The sequence below is a fragment of the Heterodontus francisci genome, chromosome 12, assembly GCF_036365525.1.
Source record: "Heterodontus francisci isolate sHetFra1 chromosome 12, sHetFra1.hap1, whole genome shotgun sequence".
NCBI classification, from domain to species: domain Eukaryota; kingdom Metazoa; phylum Chordata; class Chondrichthyes; order Heterodontiformes; family Heterodontidae; genus Heterodontus; species Heterodontus francisci.
The window spans coordinates 61,492,450-61,509,960 of NC_090382.1; the positions used below are offsets into that span (position 1 = coordinate 61,492,450).

A 17,511-nucleotide genomic window follows, 5' to 3' on the forward strand; every position below is an offset into this window, starting at 1 on the left:
GCCAGATGGAATTTGTCAGCTAAGTGTGGCTTCAAGTTTCCCCTCTGCACAATTCCTTTCTGTTCCTCCACTGCCATCTGCACTTGTTCCTCCTCACTCACGTCGTATCGTTCACCAGGTGCTCTGTGCTTTAACTCACACTCAAACTCAGAACCCCTTAGAGTGGATAGTCTGCAGCTGCTGCTTGCTGAGGGTCATGAAAGTGTCAGTATATTCAGGGTTTGGCCAAAAAATTGAGCTTTTCTCAGATTTTATTGAATTATTTTCTGCAAATGTTATGCACCACAGCTGATTTAATTAAGTTTCCAACATTTAGACTGATTGTGAGTTTTTAGTTGTTTGAGAAGCACTAATGATCATTGTTACAGGAGCTCTGTTACTGCCTGTGTTATCTTTCTTGCTAAATTTGTGTTGCCGTACTGTTGTTGACTGGCCGTAACATTTCAAAGAAATGCAAGGTTTCTTCCAGTTCCTCCTTAATAAAACCGCAGATTGATTCCTCAAGGTAATTTCACTTTAGATCTTTAACAGCCCTAAGCGGGCTATTTATAGCCATTCAGGATAGATTTGAGTGAAGGTCCTGGAGCCATTGTTTATTAGAAATTTTGACTTGCATTTCAATTCAAAATTTTGACTAATTTTCAGGCTACGGTGTTCACATATCTACCCGGTAAATGCATATGTGATCCTTTATTATAAAATGCATCCAAAACAGCTTCAGTATATATAATTATATGTTCATAAACAATAATACTGGCAGCGGGCATTCAAGGTTAAGTGTCATTTAAATTATTGTAGCAAATAAAGTCTTGCGTGCAGTTACTCACTCACCCTTTGAATTCCATCATGAATTCTCTTCACACAATTCTCCAAACCATTTGTTCTGTTTATCATATTCCACAAATGAGCGTATGTTTGTTCAAGCTCAAATGGATTTCGACCCTTGGTTTTGATTATTTGCAATACTTCTGAATCAAGGACAGTACCATATGGAACATCTGTTTGTTTGGCAAGGTCCTGAAAAGATCTGCATCATGGAAGACATAGTTATCTCAGCAACTGTCAACATTATTTTATAATTTATTTAGCAGAATGTTATAATTACTTGACTTGCATAATCCTCAAAGCATTTTAATTAAATTAGTTTCTCATTTTGAAATTAGTATTACCATATCAAAAACCCCAGGTACTGAATATGAAATTTATGAGTCTTCCTGATAAAAGTCATAGGGCTGGAATTTACGCCGATTACAGCGACGGACGAAAGCAATGGCAGTCCACCCGCACGGACCTCACATCCCGGAGCCACCGTGATATTCGGCGCGGCGGCTCATTTAAATAGCAGGGGAGACTGCCCACCTCAATGATGTTGGGGGGTCGGGCGGTTCAACCCCAGCAATGGTGTCAGCCGCCTTTGCGCAGGCACTCACGGCATTTTTAAAGGGCGCTGAGCCCTAACATTCAATTTGAATATTTAAAGGGAACTTCAATAAAAAAATTTAAATTCATTTCAATTGCCCCTCTCCCACCCCACCAAAAACCATAAAATTAATCACTTGCCCTCTCCCCCCCCAAAACACTTCACCTGCCCTCCTGACCGTCACCCACGCCCCCCCCCCAACAAAGTACATAACTCTAACTCAAAGTACTCTACCCCTTCCCACCATCCCCTACACCAATTATATTATTTTGACCCTGCTGCAACCCCCCCCTCCACACCCCGCACAGAGAAACTTATCTGCTCCCCCCTCCCCACCAGTGTTCCGCCTCAGATCCCCAGACAGGGTTCCATAGGCATGGGAGTGCTGGCCACCGGCACCAATATCGCACCAGGACAGAGAAGGGAGCAAGCAGGTAATTAATTCCTTTATTTAAATTAATTTTCCTATTTAAATTTGGCTTCCGTCGCCGAGCGGCGGGGGGGCCACCACAAGGCCTCATTGCCGCCGCCAGCAGTATCGGGCTAGGCCTTCCTGGCGTCGAGGCCCGTGGCGGGCGTCTGCTGGAGGCATTTTCCAGCCACCTGCCACAACCCCAGACATAATGTCTTATATAATCAGATGTAATATATTTCTATGGTCATATGGATTAAAGGCCTGCTACCTGACCTGAACCCGACGGGACCTGACGACATGTGTTGGGTTCAGGTTGGGTCGGGCCCCTCTTCCTGGTCCGGCCTTCAGGCTCAGGTCGGGTCGGGTCGGGCCGGACACACACGGTGAGTGCTCTGCCGGTAAGTATTAAAAATAAATAACTTACCTGAGCTGGGAGTCCGGGATGAAACTGACTCTGTGCAGTGAGCGAGTGGCGTCACTAACATGTCATCACGCATGCGCTGCAGCTTCGTGGAGCTTCCCAGTCAGAAGGTAAGTAAAGAGATGGTCAGGTCAGGCTCGGGTTGAGTCGAGCGGGGTCGGGCTCGGGTCGGGTTGGGCTCAGGGCGAAATTAGAGGGACTGGGGCCGGGTTGGGCTTGGGTCCGCTGTGGTTCGGTCAGGTTCGGGTCAGGTTCTTTTTCCTGGCTTGAGCAGGCCTTTAATATGTATTGTAACCCAAAAAAGCTAAGTTTCAAGTAACAGCATTTCCTTTATGTCTTAAGTTCATCAAGTTTCCGTCTTCAGTGTAAACATACATAGCAAATACCTGATCACAAATTTATAACATTATTATGGCTGTAGGAGTTGGGGGAAAAAAAAAGAGATTTCTGTGAGAACCCTCAACTTCTTTTCTCTACAGCAAACCATCTTTTAAAATCCCTTTCCCCTGTCTCCTCCATGGACACCTCCAACAACAAGTGCGACGCACTCCATGTTTGAATTTCTCCAATCAGGTTTCCACCCCTTATACCATATCGAAACAGCTCTTATCAAAGTCACAAATGGCATCCTATGTGACCTTGACAAAGGTACACTCTCCTTCCTCATCCTGTCTGCAGCCTTTAACATGGTCAACCACACCATCCTCCTCCATCGTCTCTCCACTGTCGCCCAGTTGGGTGGGACTGCACTTGCCCGTTCCATTCTTATCTATTTAATCATAGGCATCAAATCAATGACTTCTCTTCCAGCTCTTGCACAGTTACCTCTGGTGTCCTCTGTGGATTAATCCTTGACTCCCAGCTATTTCTCCTCTACATGCTGCCCCTTGGTGACATCATCTGAAAAAAGGTGACATATACGCTAACAAAACTCAGCTGTACTTCACCACCACCTCTTTCGACTTTTCCACTTTAGCTAAATTGTCAGGCTGCTTGTCCGGCATCCAAAACCTGGTAGGCAGAAATTTCATACAACTAAATATTGGGAAGATCGAAGCCATTGTCTTCGTTCCTGGCCACAAACTCTGTTCCCTAGTCACCAACTCAACCCCTCTCCCTATCAACCGTCTGAGGTTGAACCGGATTGTTCACAACCTTAGTGTCATATTTGACCTGGAGATGACCATCCGACCACACATCTGCAGTGTCACTGAAACCACCTATTTCCATCTCCATAATATCACCTGACTCCAACACTGCCTCAGCTCATCTGTTGCTGAAACCCTAATCCATGCCTTTGTTACCTCTAGACCTGACTATTCCAGTGCATACCTGCATGTCCTTCCACGTTTTACCCTCCATAAACTTGATGCCATCCAAAACTCTGCTGTCCATGTCCTAACTCGCACCAAATCCCATTCATCCATCACCCCTGTGCTCGCTGGCCTACATTGGCTCCCGGTTAAATAATGCCTTGATTTTACAATTCTCATCCTTGTTTTCAAATCTCTCTATGGCCTGGCTCCTCCCTATCTCTGTAATCTGTTGCAGTCCCATACCCGCCAAGATATCTATGGTCCTCTAATTCTGGCTTCTTGAGTATCCCTGATTTTAATCGTTCCAACACTGGTGGACATGCCGACAGCTGCCTAAGCTCTGAAATTCTCTCCTTAAACCTCTCCATTTCTCGACCATGATTTCTTACTTTAAGACAATCCTTAAGACCTACCTCTTTGTCCAAGTCTTTGCTCATATGCCCTAGTATCTCATGCGCCTTGGTGAAGCAGCTTGGGATATTTTATTTCTTTTCAACTTTTGTGTAGCCAACTGAATGGTTTGCTAGGCCATTTCAGAGGGCAGTTAAGAGTCAACCACATTGCTGTAGGTCTGGAGTCACAAGTAGATCAGAGCAGGTAAGGACAGTGGTTTTCCTTCCCTAAAGGACATTAATGAATCCAATCGGTTTTTACAAAAATCGATGGTAGTTTCACGGTCACCATTACTGGGACTAGATTTCAATTCCAGATTTTTTATTAATTAATTGAATTTAAATTCCATCAGCTGTTGTGGTGGGATTTGAATGTGTAGTCCCACGGTATTAGCCTGGGTCTCTGGATTACTAGTCCAGTGACATTACCACGACACCACCGACTCCCTTGGGGTGATAAGTGTAAAGTAACATTCATACCATACAAGTGCCAAGCAATGGCAATCTCCAACAAGAGAGTATCTAACTATTTCCCCTTGACATTCAATGGCATTATCTCACTGAATCTCCCACTATCAACATTCTGGGGATTACCATTGACCAGAAACTGAACTGGATTAGCCACATAAATACTGTGGCTAAAAAAGCACGTCAGAGGGTGGGAATTCTGCAGTGAGTAACTCACTTCCTGACCCCCCAGTGCCTGTCCACCATCTACAAGGCACAAGTCAGGTGTGTGATAGAATACTTTCCACTTGCCTGGATGAGTGCGGCTCCTACAACATTCAGGAAGCTCAACACCATCCAGGCATCCATTTGGTTGGCACCCCATCCACCACCTACAATATTCATTCCCACCACCACCGATGCACAGTGGCAGCAGTGTGTACCATATACAACATGCACTGCAGCAACTCATCAAGGCTCCTTCGACAGCACCTTCCATACCCACGACCTCTTTCACCTAGACGGACAAGGGCAGCAGGCACATGGGAACACCATTATTTGCACGTTCCCCTCCAAGCCACACACAATCCTGACTTGGAAATATATCACCATTCCTTCACTGTTGCTGGTCACAATCTTGGAACTCCCTCCCTAACAGCACTGTGGGTATACCCACACCAGAAGGACTGCAGCAGTTCAAGAAGGCATCTCAACACCACCTTCTGAAAGGCAATTAGGGATAAGCAATAAATGCTGGCTTAGCCAGCGATGCCCACATCCCATGAAGCAAATAAAATAAAAATTATGTTAAAGGCATTATATCAATATAAGTTGTTGTTGCTTTATATCACAATTAAGATGTAATATTATCAACATTTTACTTTTCATTTCTTGGCTTTGGGTATGGAGAAGCAGGAAGGAAATGTGTTTAGAGTAGATAGCTGCAATGTGGTGATAGCACTGGCAGAAACACAATGGACTGAAAAGTCTGCTTCCAAAATATCTGATCATCCCATTTTTTTTTCACAGATAAAAACTTTTTTCTAACATTTCTTCCATTATGTATATTGTTATAGGCAATTTCTATATCATAAACCTCAAGTATTGAATATAAAATCTGTATCTTTGATAGAGAGGTACTTTAACTTTTAGCACTTTGCGCAAGATAGGAATAGTCATTGTTCATTAAATAGAATATTTGGAAAAACAATCTGTGAATGTATCATCAACTTCTTCCCATTCTAATTCACCTGAAACTCCGTTTAAACCTCTGCAGTCCAGCTTCCGCTCATGTCACAACATAGAGATTGCCCTCACCAAAATCATGATGAACTGTGTCTGCGATTGTGTCTCTGGTGCTACCTCCTTGCTCAATTTTTCCATAGAATTTTGAACAGTTTATCATGTTGTCCTCCCTTGCAGACTTCAGTTCCATGGTACTACTCTGGCGTAGTTCAGCTCCTTCCATTTCAGGCATAGCCAACATATTTCCTGCAGTGGCTTCTTTTCTCTTTTCCACACCATCATCTCTGGTCACACAAGGATCTATCCTTGGTCCTCTCCTTTTCCTCATCTGCATGCTGCTCTTCAGTGGCATGATTTGCAGGCACAGGGTCAACTTACATCGGCTGACAACACCCCGTTTGACCACCTTCATGCTGTCTGTCTACCTTTCCAGCAGCACTTATTTCCATCTCCAGCTTTGTTCCTCAGTCCATCTGCTGCTGAAACCCTTATCTATGCTAGTGTTACCTTCATACTTGATTATTCCAATACTCTATTTCCCTGTCTTCCAATGTGTTAAATTTAAAATCATTATCTCTATGGTTCTTCACTGGAGTTCTTGCATTATACTTCTGCAATTTCTTCCTAGCTTTCTTTCCTTATAGCATGCTTTGCATGTTTGATACAAGCCATCTGTACATTCCCCCTTCTTTTGTCCCAGCATTGGTGGCCATTCCCTGTAGATGTGGATATTACGAAAGTGCTTCCATTTTTAAAGTATTTTTTGAGGATTTATATTTAAATTGTGGAGATGGATTCATTGGAAGGCTGAAGATTTGATAAATGCTGGACTTTGTTTTGTTGTTGACAGTTCAGACAGGACACTGAGATGTTAATTGAAAACAATCTTTGCTGTAAATCATGGGCTTTAAGCTCAATAAACAACACAAATCTTGGTGACCTGGGGAAGATGTTTACAGAGAAGCCACATGTCAAGGTTTATGGAGGTCAGGAAGTTGACTTTCTGTTTGGCGTTGGGATATTGTTTTGGTTCAGTTGGGGTGTGAACTGTTCTGAAGACAGTTCTTTTTTGCCTGCCAAGGAAAAAGAAACCATCCAGCTCACCTCTTTCTCTACCTCTTTGAAAAAACCCTGCAAAGCTCCAGTGTGCTAAAATCCCTGGTGCTGCATCTCTCCTGAGAAGCTGAAAAAACCTGTCAGATTAATTCTCAATGCTGCCTGAAAAGAACTACTTTAGAAAAGATCTCAGTGACCCGTCTCCACATCTGCAGGTGCCAGATCAAAAGGGACAACTGACCTCCTTCCATATCTTCTTTTTTTTTCAAGAATTAGCAAGTATTTGGCCAAAGTATTCTTTTTTTGTCTTTTTTGTAACAGGCCTCTGCAGAGAGAATTTCTGTATTTTTTTGTGTGCGTGTTTGTGGGAAATTTTAAAAAAGAAGTTTAATATTTCAATCTGTGTGCTCGTGCTTTGCTTCATTATAGGATAAGTCTTGTTTGATAATAAACTGATAATTTTGTTGTTTATTAAAGAAACCTGGTTGGTGTATTTTATTCTGGGATAAGTAGAGTATATGATTTATCAAATCGGTAACTGGGTAAATATTTTTAAAATATATGTTGTGACCTGCAGAGAAGTGGGACTAGAAAAGACAGTGCACTCATCCCACCTTGGTTGTAACAGGGAGACTTCAAGCCAACCAATGGACACTGCACAGTCATAGGCCGCAGTAATCAGGGCACATACTAGAGATTGAAACATGAGCAAGCAGTCAGATGCAAGATGTTACATATCAGAAATTAGAAAAAATCAACGGTATATGGTAAAAGAATAGTCACTTAAGAAAGTTATGTACTTCTTGAATCAAGCAAAGGAGAGGTGGGCTCGCATTAATATTAAATGCAACATTTATGCAAATGAAAGTGAATACAAGAGTAAGTAAAATTAATATTTAATGGAATTTTCAAGCTACCACAGTATAGTCGTAAACTAGATAAAAATAAAAAAAAAAGTTCAGTTCACAGGTATGCCAATGAAAGGAAGGTGTGTATCAAGTACTTTTAAGTTGACAGTTGTAGTGGTATCAATAATGTACAGGCAATTATAACTCTGAGTACTTTTGAAAAGTGTGATCTTGTCAAAAGGATACACAGAACAAAACTCAGAGTAGCACAATGTATAGAATGCTTATTCGGGAATCATTTTAAGGATTATGTTATTGCAAGAAGAACACATCGTATTAAAGACAATCATGCAGAAAGTTAAAGATTGCACTATGGCAAAAATTACAAACAGACTGCATAAATAAATGATTTAGAGCTCAAAGAAAGTGGGTGAACCAATGAAAAGTGTGAACTCATTAATAATTAGAATAACATAATGGTTATAGCACATAATGGGGGATTTAGTGATGGTAATGCCACTGAACGTCAAGGGGAGATGGAAAGATTTTCCAGGTCTTGCTACATTTCTACATGGACTGCTTCAGTATCTGAGAAGTCTCGAATGGTGCTGAACATTGTGCAATCATCAGCGAACATCCTCACTTCTGACCTTATGATTGAAGGAAGGTCATTGATGAAGCAGCTGAAGATGGTTGGGTCTAGGACACTAGCCTGAGGAACTCCTGCACTGATGTCCTAGCATTGAGATGATTGACGCCCAACAACCACAACCATCTTCCTTTGTGCTAGGTATGACTCCAACCAGCAGAGAGTTTCCCCCCAATTCCCATTGACTCCAGTTTTGCTAAGGATCCTTGATGCCATTCTCAGTCAAATGCTGCCTTGATGTCAAGGGCAGTCACTCTCACCTCAGCCTTTGAGTTTAGCTCTTTAGTCCATGTTTTAACCAAGGCTGCAATGAGGTCAGGAGCTGAATGGCCCTGGTGGAACCCAGAACTGAGAGTCAATGAGCAGGTTATTGCTGAGCAAGTGTCGCTTGACAAGCACTGTTGACAAATCCTCCCATCACTTTGCTGATGACTGAGAGTAGACTGCTAGGGCAGTAATTGGCCGGGTTGCATTTGTCCTGCTTTTTGTGCACAGGACATGCCTGGGCAATGTTCCACATTGCCGGGTAGATGCCAGTATTGTAGCTGTACTGGAACAGAATTGCTAGGGGTGCGGCTAGTTCTGGAGCACAAGTCTTCAGTACTATTGCCGGTGTGTTGTCAGGGCCTATAGCGCTTGCAGTAACCAGTGCCTTCAGCCATTTCTTGATATCATGTTGAGTGAATCGGAATGGCTGAAGACTGACATCTGCAATGATGGGGTCCTCAGGAGGAGGCCAAGTTGGATCATCTACTCGGCACTTCTGGCTGAAGATGGGTGCAAATTCTTCAGAGCCTTGTCTTTTGCACTGATGTTCTCGGCCCCCTCTCCCCCCCCCACCAATCGTAGAGGATGGGGATATTTGTGGAGCCTCCTCCTCCTGTCAGTTGTTTAATTGTTCACCACCACTCACGACTGGATGTGGCAGGACTGCAGAGCTTAGGTCTGATCCGTTGATTGTGGGATCGCTTAGCCCTGTTTATGGCAAGCTGCTTCTGCTGTCTGGCATGCAAGTAGTCATGTGTTGCAGCTTCTCCAGGCTGACACCTCATTTTTAGGTATGATTGGTTCTGCTCCTGGAATGCCCTCCTGCACTCTTCATTGAAAGAGAAGGAAGCTCTGTCGTCACTTGGGCTTGTGAGAAATTTTCAAACTACATTGTTGGCTTCAAGGTTATCATTGTGAGAGAACACAAACCTCTAGTTTCCTTACTCGATGAAAAGGAACTCACTAGGATGCCACCACGGATCTAGAGATTCCAGTTGAGGCTCATGAGGTTCCCCGAGAAACAGTATATGTACAGGGAAAGCAACAAACACCAGCAGATGCATTGTCTCAAGCGACGGTTGACCATCCTACTCAACAGGATGTTAACTTTATTAACAAGTTGAGTCATTTTCGCAGGTCACTGCATCACAATGGCTGGCAAGTTCCAATAGACTGCAACAAATTCATCAGGCGCAAAGACAACATGAAGAATGCATCTACTGTTGCTACCGTGATGAGAGGAGTGCACTGTTCATTCTAGTCCCACTTCTCCATAGATCACAATATATATTTAAATTTTCCCACTTACTGATACAATCAATCATATACTCCAACACACTAACCAGGTTTCTTTCATGAAGAACAAAATTATCAGTTTATTATAAAACAAGTCTTAACCAGTAATGAATAAAGCATAAACACACAGATTGAAATTTTAAAGTTCCCTTTTTACCTCAGCCCCTCACACTCTCACATACACCAGTTAACAGGAAAAATAAAAGGGAATTTTGTCTAGAGCTCGGTTACAAAAAAAAGACAAAAAAAAAAAGCACTTGGGCTAAATAATTGCTCATTCTTGAAGAAAACAGCAGATGATATATGTTGTGTTTCAAAACTCTGAGTACACGTAGATGGGAGCTTTTAGAACAGTTCTTTTCAGGCGGTGTTGAGATTAGCAGGCTTTTCTTCAAAGACAGGAGACGCAATGAGTTGACAGAGTGGACTTCTCAGGGTCTTTTAGAGAGGTGCTGGAAAGCTGATCTGGGGTGTGGTCTTCTCTCCTTCCTTGGGAATTCTCTTGTCCTTCTGCAGGCTTGACTCTTTTAGCACTCAGCAAAAATTTGGTCTCTTCCTCCAAGACACCTCTTCATCAGCAGGTGCTAACTTTATCTCATTCCAGAAGGTAGATACTAACACTACAGCCAAAAGCTTACAAGTCTTCTGCTATCTCAGTTTCACGCTGCTGCTCCGGGCTTGTCCTGTCAAGCAGCGCACGACTGTCACTTCTCCACCCACATCTTCCCCAGTTACCAGAATTTATGTTCTATTTTTAACTTGAGTCATGTGCCAACCTTTGTTGCCAAACTAGTTCTTTCAGTGCCCTCTTGATGACCCTCTTGAAAAAAACTGCTCCAACATTTCTTCAGTTTGACTATGAATTCCTCAAAAACTATTTTTTAACAAAATATAGAAGCATTTTCATAACACTATGTCAGCCAAAATTTCGAGCAAAGGTTGGCCACAACAGAGCCCCAAAGATAAGAGGATGAAAATCTTCTTCGAACATAGAAGACACTTTCTTCTTTGGCCCCCTTGTCTCGAGAAACAATGGGTAAGCGCCTAGAGGTGGTGCAGACCCAGTAAAAACACATAAAAACTTAGTTAAAACAAAGGGGCTTGTCACACAACAATAAATAATGTGTTAAAGCATAGGGAGGATGATCAGAAAGGGGCCACAGCACACAGATGGCCGAGGAATTGTAAACAGTATAGATAAGACATATTAATGATACCAGACCCTGTCTTTGCACGTAGCAGATAATGGGAGTCATCATGGATAACAGATAAGATTTGATTCATAGTAGATAATGGGAAACTGTGAAGTTTTGAACAGATTCTCACTGAGCCAAATAAGGAATTATCATTATGTCAGTATACCAGACCCCTATGAGTAAGAAAGCTGGGCGGGTCTTGGAAACAAGATTTAACCCCTGACTGAAACTGAGGAAGGTAAGAGAACCCTGGGGAAGAACACTCGAGAAGCCAGGGGCTGAGAGAACAGAAGAGCAGCCACAAGTCCGAGACCAATCACCTCGTGTCTTGACGGGTAGTATACTGTACAAGCAGTGACAGCTTGTACTTTGATGAGTTTTGGTACTGTACAAGTAGTGAGCGCTTGTATTTGATGATTTAGTGTGTGAATAAAATATTGATATACCGTTCACCAATTTGATTCCGCGGATTCTTTAAGAGTAAGTGCATATTAGGTACAACAGTAGTCAGTGGTTTGTGAAGCAGCGGCTGGAGTGGCTACAAAGGCCAATTCTAGATTGACAGACTCTTCCACAGGTGCTGCAGATAAAATTGGTTGTCGGGGCTGTTACACAGTTGGCTCTCTCCTTGCACTTCTGTCTTTGTTCCTGCCAACTGCTAAATCTCTTCAACTCGCCTCTCTTTAGCCCCGCCTTTATGGCTGTCCACCAGCTCTGTCGATCACTGGCAACTGACTCCCACGACTTGTGGTCAATGTCACAGGACTTCATGTCACGTTTGCAGATGTCTTTAAAGTGGAAACATGAACGACCGGTGGGTCTGATTGGTATATGATGAGAGACTGGTGATTCCAGAGTCACTCAGAGTAGACATCTTGGACAAGGTACACCAGGGTCATATGGACATAACTAAATGTACAGCACAGACTCAGGCATCCGTGTGGTGGCCAAGAATCTCGAAGGGTATCGACGAACTGATTTTGAATTGTTACGTATGTGCTGTTCACAGACAGGATAAAAGAGAATCTCTGCATTCAACCCAATTCCCAACCAACCCGTGGAAATCATTGGTGATGGATTCATCCTTCTTTGAGGGGAGATTCTATCAAATTATAGTTGATTACTTCTCAAGATGGATTGAAGTTAAATGGATGTATACAACAACAGTTTTGCAAGAAGTTTTCGCAACACATGGCATGCCTGATCAGATAGTATCCCGATAATGGATCACAATTTGCAAACAATTACTTCAAGCATTTTGTGGAAAAATGGGGATTTGTTCACCTAACAAGCTCTCCTAAGTATCCACAATCAAATGGAGAAGCTGAGCGAGCAGTCAGAACCATTGAAACTATGTTGAAGAAAAATCAAGATTTCCGATTAGCACTACTGACCTACAGAACCGCTCCATTATTATAAAGATTAGCACCATCAGAACTCTTAATGGGAAGAAAACTTCAAATGCAATTTCCAATTCTACCCAAGAAATTACTTCCAGGGTTACAAGTAAGGATGATCAGAGATTACAAGACAAAAAGAAAAGTTGTCATGAAAGAAATAAACCCATAACTATAATGGGAGGTCCTGTACCAGAAATCTACCGAAGTTGTCAGAAGGGCAAAAAATTTGAGACCAAAATTGAGAAGGGGTAATTCTCCAGAAAGACGAGAATCAACAACAATCTTATATACTATGAAATCAAAAAGGTACTATATGGAGAAATAGAAGGAATCTTATTCCTTTAGTGCAAAGACGTCATACATTTAGACGACTCAGCTGATGAACCAAAAATTCAAAAAGCATTGAATACTACAAACCTTAACGAAGGCCGTCCAAGTCAAGACACAAGAGATCAGGGAAAGACTACCAATCTTCCACATCTGACGCCAACAAGATCAGGGAGAATTGTGAAGCCTCCTGATAGGTTTAATCTATGAAGTCGGAGACTTGTGGTGGGGAAGGGGTAGTATGTAAATTAAAACCAAAGTGAATGTATGTAAATATATATTGGGATAAAGACTTAGGGAGAGATGTAGTATAAGGGTATCAAAGGGTGAATCCTGAAACTGTAAAAATATTTCCCACCATGATGTAAGAGATCATGTGGGAGAGACTCAAGAAAAGATACAGCATGGCTTTTAAAGGAATCACACAGGCTATGAAATAAATATTAATGTTTATGTACTACAGTCTAAGTAGCTCTCTGGCTAGATTCTATACGGTGGCAGCATACAGAACTTAAACATATAACACTTTGTAAAAAGCGGACAATGTGCTTCAAGAAATAGCTACCAAAGGTCAAAAGACCTGATCTTCGTACATTCAAACTGTCTGGCAAGGACAAAAGTTTACAATCAAAGCTAAGAGGTGTCAATTACACCCATCCTGAATTGAATGGGTTCTCCTGAAACGAAGAAAGTGTGAAGTAGCCATATCCTGGACCATTGTCGGTCACCACAGGGAGGATGGTCTCTGTCTCCCAACAGAGACGAGATGTGAGAGAGTTTTAGCTAAAAAGGTAGTCCCCTGGAGAGAGAGAGAGACCTAGCAAAAAGCATCACCAAAGCTTGTCCAGCTGAGAGATGGGAGAAAATGCAGCAAGCCAAAAAGGAAGGCATCCTGCTGTGAATTCTACATTTCGACCTGTGCAGCAGAGAATTGGAAGTGATGCCTTGTCTTCAAACTGAACTTTCAACCAACAGAGAAATCTATAACAAATGCAGGCATACACAGAAAGAGAACTTGACATCTGAGAAAATTCAACAGGTTTACCGTGAACCCTGAAACCCTACCTCACTTCAAACCACTTACCTCTTTTCCTCTCTGTCTCTTCTTGAGTGTGTGTGTGTGCAGTTGTGACAATTTCAGGATAAGGCATATTGCTCAATAACTAACTAAACTTCGATTTTAAACCTAAAGGAAAATCTATTGCTGTCTGTTTATTTGACAAATAACACATAAAGGTGTTAAAACCCTAATAACAAAAACACTTGCTACAGTCATGTGGGAGCTGAACAGTGGGAACCACACATACCGCTCACCATGTGGCTGTAACAATACTAAATAATAGTTTGGAGTTTTATATCTTGAAGGTTGACAACTCAGCCACAGCTTTGAAAATGATGGAAATTTACTCAAAGAAGTTGAAGAAAAATGGACAGTTGAGGCAGGCTTTAATAACACAAAGGGAGCAAGAGGTTATTGGACAGTATGCCCTAAGGCAATTATCGATAGGTCAGTAGGGCTTTAGTGATGCAACATCCTATTCACCATTGGGAAAACAGCCGTTAAAGGATGAACACATCGACAGTCTTTATGGCAGGGGTGATAGACCAGCACTGCAGTCGAGGGTAGGAGAAAACCCCATTGATAGGAGGAAGCCAATTGAGTATCGGAAGCCCAATCGAGCATTGGAAGTAGAGTCTGCAATCACCAGGAATGGCCACCTCGGGTGATTGTACAATTAGTTGGTAACATATTTGAGCATTTTAATGCAAGATATTGTTGAAGCATTTACTTTCTGGGAGTAGAATAACATTGTTTAAGCATTCATTTGCTGGGAGTAATGTAACAAATCAGCTGTTATTTTTATGAGGAACATAGGTACATCGGAAATAGGAGCAGGATTAGGCCACTATTCATATTTTCTATTCTTTCCTCAACCTGTTAAATCTGTAATCATTTTCTGTAAACATTTTAACTTTCCTGTAATCATTTCAAATCTGTTTTAAAACTGTAATCCTGAGTATAAATAAACTAACACCATTAAGTATAACTCCCTTTTGAGTGAATCATCAACTTGTTCCCTTGTAATTCGTGGGTCAAAATGAACTAAAAGTTTGGGTTGGTGTTTTCGATCGTTACATTTTTTTTTAGAGATACAGCACTGAAACAGGCCCTTCGGCCCACCGAGTCTGTGCCGACCATCAACCACCCATTTATACTAATCCTACACTAATTCCATATCCCTGCCACATCCCCACCTGTCCCTATATTTCCCTACTACCTACCTATACTCGGGGCAATTGCTAATGGCCAATTTACCTATCAACCTGCAAGTCTTTGGCATGTGGGAGGAAACCGGCGCACCCGGAGGAAACCCACGCAGACACAAGGAGAACTTGCAAACTCCACACAGGCAGTACCCAGGATTGAACCCGGGTCGCTGGAGCTGTGAGGCTGCGGTGCTAACCACTGCGCCACTGTGCCGCCCCATTGGCATCCGTGCACCTCTTTAAGAAGAATAAAATGACACTTTCAAATTTAAAGGGGAAAACCATGGCTGAACTAGTATATAGTGTATATAGCAGAAAAATTGTTTCTAAATGAGAGTTGGATTAGAATGATCCTAAGCAGAGAGCACCTGGTGTGTGTAAATGACACAATGGATGCTCTGGTTTGCCAAAAACTGTTTGGCTTATGGCATAACAGAGACAGTTTAATAATGATGAATGTGAAAAGATCAGATTAAGAAGAGAAATTGAGGAAAAGAACACAAAAGTTAGTGATTGGGAGGTTGTGGTCGACCAATTATTAGAAAAATTAGGAGAGTGGTCGACCAATTATTAGAAAAACAAGGAGAGAGAAAAGTATGAGCAAGGAAGGTTAAAGATACAGGACATGAAAGGAAGAAGAGATTGTGCAAGAGGAAGTAGAGTTACAGCATTCAAATGTTGTACAAGAGTGGCATAAAAGAAAACTCTGGATTAGGAAAAATGGCTAAGAGGAAAAGAAATAAGTTAAAAAGGCCCACAGCAAAAGTTAAAACTGTTGTGAGAAAGGAATAGGTGTCATGTTCTGTTTCTAAGGGAAAGGCAACAGGATATTATTTTCAGTATGTGTGTGAATAGTGAGAAGCTTCCTGCAAATGTAAGTCTATTCATGTCTGTATGACTGTGAAAGTTTCTCTGCAGAGCTAAAAGTCAATAATCCTTTGTAGTCCGGCCTTTAACACTGGAAGCATAAGTCTGTTACTTTCCTCTCTATGCATCGATACACGTGTATTTTTGCGGGAAACGTGAGTCATGTATTGGTTGTGAATTGGTTGGAGCTGGGTGTTCCTTGGGCTCGAGACTGGGAACGTAACACAGATTTTTGTCACTTTTATTTCATAACCTATTACAGGAATTAATTGTTGCTTGGAATTATGTAAAGTGTGAATGTAATTATTGAGTCTGTTCATTTCAATTTAAAATTGTGCACTGAAAATTAGAAAAATATCAAAACTGAATTGATTTTTAATTTAGTTTTGCATCAGTAAAGGAATTGAAGATTTTTTTTTAAAAGATAAGCTTTGGCCTTGCAAATGTCTGGCAGAAATCCAGTTTGAACTTTTCAAAACACTTTGCTTTAATTGAACTGAAGATTGTTTTTTTTTAAAAAAAACTTCTACTGCTTTTTTTGCAATTTCAATTAAAAACATGTCTTATTGACATTTTCCAAATGAGGTTAAGTAGCAAACATCAGGAATTGAAAATTGGTTTAAGGCAGAAAAAGGATAAATAAAAGAGACATGGGAAAGATTTTGTCTCATTTTCTACTATTAAAGGACTGAAAGGTTGCAGGGTTGTTTCTTTAAAACACCGGCTTGAATGCTGGGAATTGAATGTTGGGGAACACAGGGTTTAGTGAGAGCGAGGAACTGAAGGAAATCAGTATTAGTAGAGAAATGGGGTTGGGAAATTGATGGGATTGAAGGCCGATAAATCCCCAGGGCCTGATGATATGCATCCCAGAGTACTTAAGGAAGTGGCCCTAGAAATAGCGGATGCATTGGTGGACATTTTCCAAGATTCTATTGACTCTGGAACAGTTCCTGCAGATTGGAGGGTAGCTAATGTAACCCCACTATTTAAAAAGGGAGGTAGAGAGAAAGCAGGGAATTATAGACCAGTCAGCCTGACGTCTGGAGTGGAGAAAATTCTAGAGTCCATTATCAAAGATTTTATAGCAGAGCACTTAGAGAACAGTGGTAGAATCAGACAGAATCAGCATGGATTTACGAAAAGGAAATCATGCTTGACAAATCTACTAGACTTCTTTGAGGATGTAACTAGTAGAGTTGATGAGGGGGAGCCAGTGGATGTGGTTTATTTGGACTTTCAGAAGGCTTTCGACAAAGTCCCACATAAAAGATTAGCGTGTAAAATTAAAGCGCATGGGATTGGGGTTAGTGTATTGCAATGGATAGAAAATTGGTTGGCAGACAGGAAACAAAGAGTAGGGATAAATGGGTCTTTTTCGAAATGGCAGGCAGCGACTAGTGGAGTACCGCAGGGATCGGTGCTAGGACCCCAGCTATTCACAATATATATTAATGATTTAGATGAAGGAACTAAATGTAATATCTCCAAATTTGCAGATGACACAAAACAGGGTGGGAGGGTGAGGAGGATGCAGAGAGGCTTCAGGGTGATTTGGACAAGTTGAGTGAGTGGGTTAATGCATGGAAGATGCAGTATAATGTGGATAAATGTGAGGTTATCCACTTTGGTAGCAAAAACAGGGAGGCAGATTATTATCTGAACAGCTATAAACTGAGTG

At 41.7% G+C, this 17,511-nt stretch overlaps 1 protein-coding gene across 2 annotated transcripts in view; it reads right to left on the bottom strand.

Annotated features, from left to right (window-relative positions):
• The window catches only part of LOC137375605 (glutamate receptor ionotropic, delta-2-like), a 629,010-nt gene that overhangs the window by 82,178 nt on the left and 529,321 nt on the right, over window positions 1-17,511 (bottom strand). For both annotated transcript variants that reach the window (XM_068042974.1, XM_068042973.1), the window contains one exon: window positions 832-1,027. In XM_068042974.1, coding sequence (XP_067899075.1) covers window positions 832-1,027 — 196 coding nt within the window. The remainder of the gene's footprint in view (window positions 1-831; window positions 1,028-17,511) is intronic.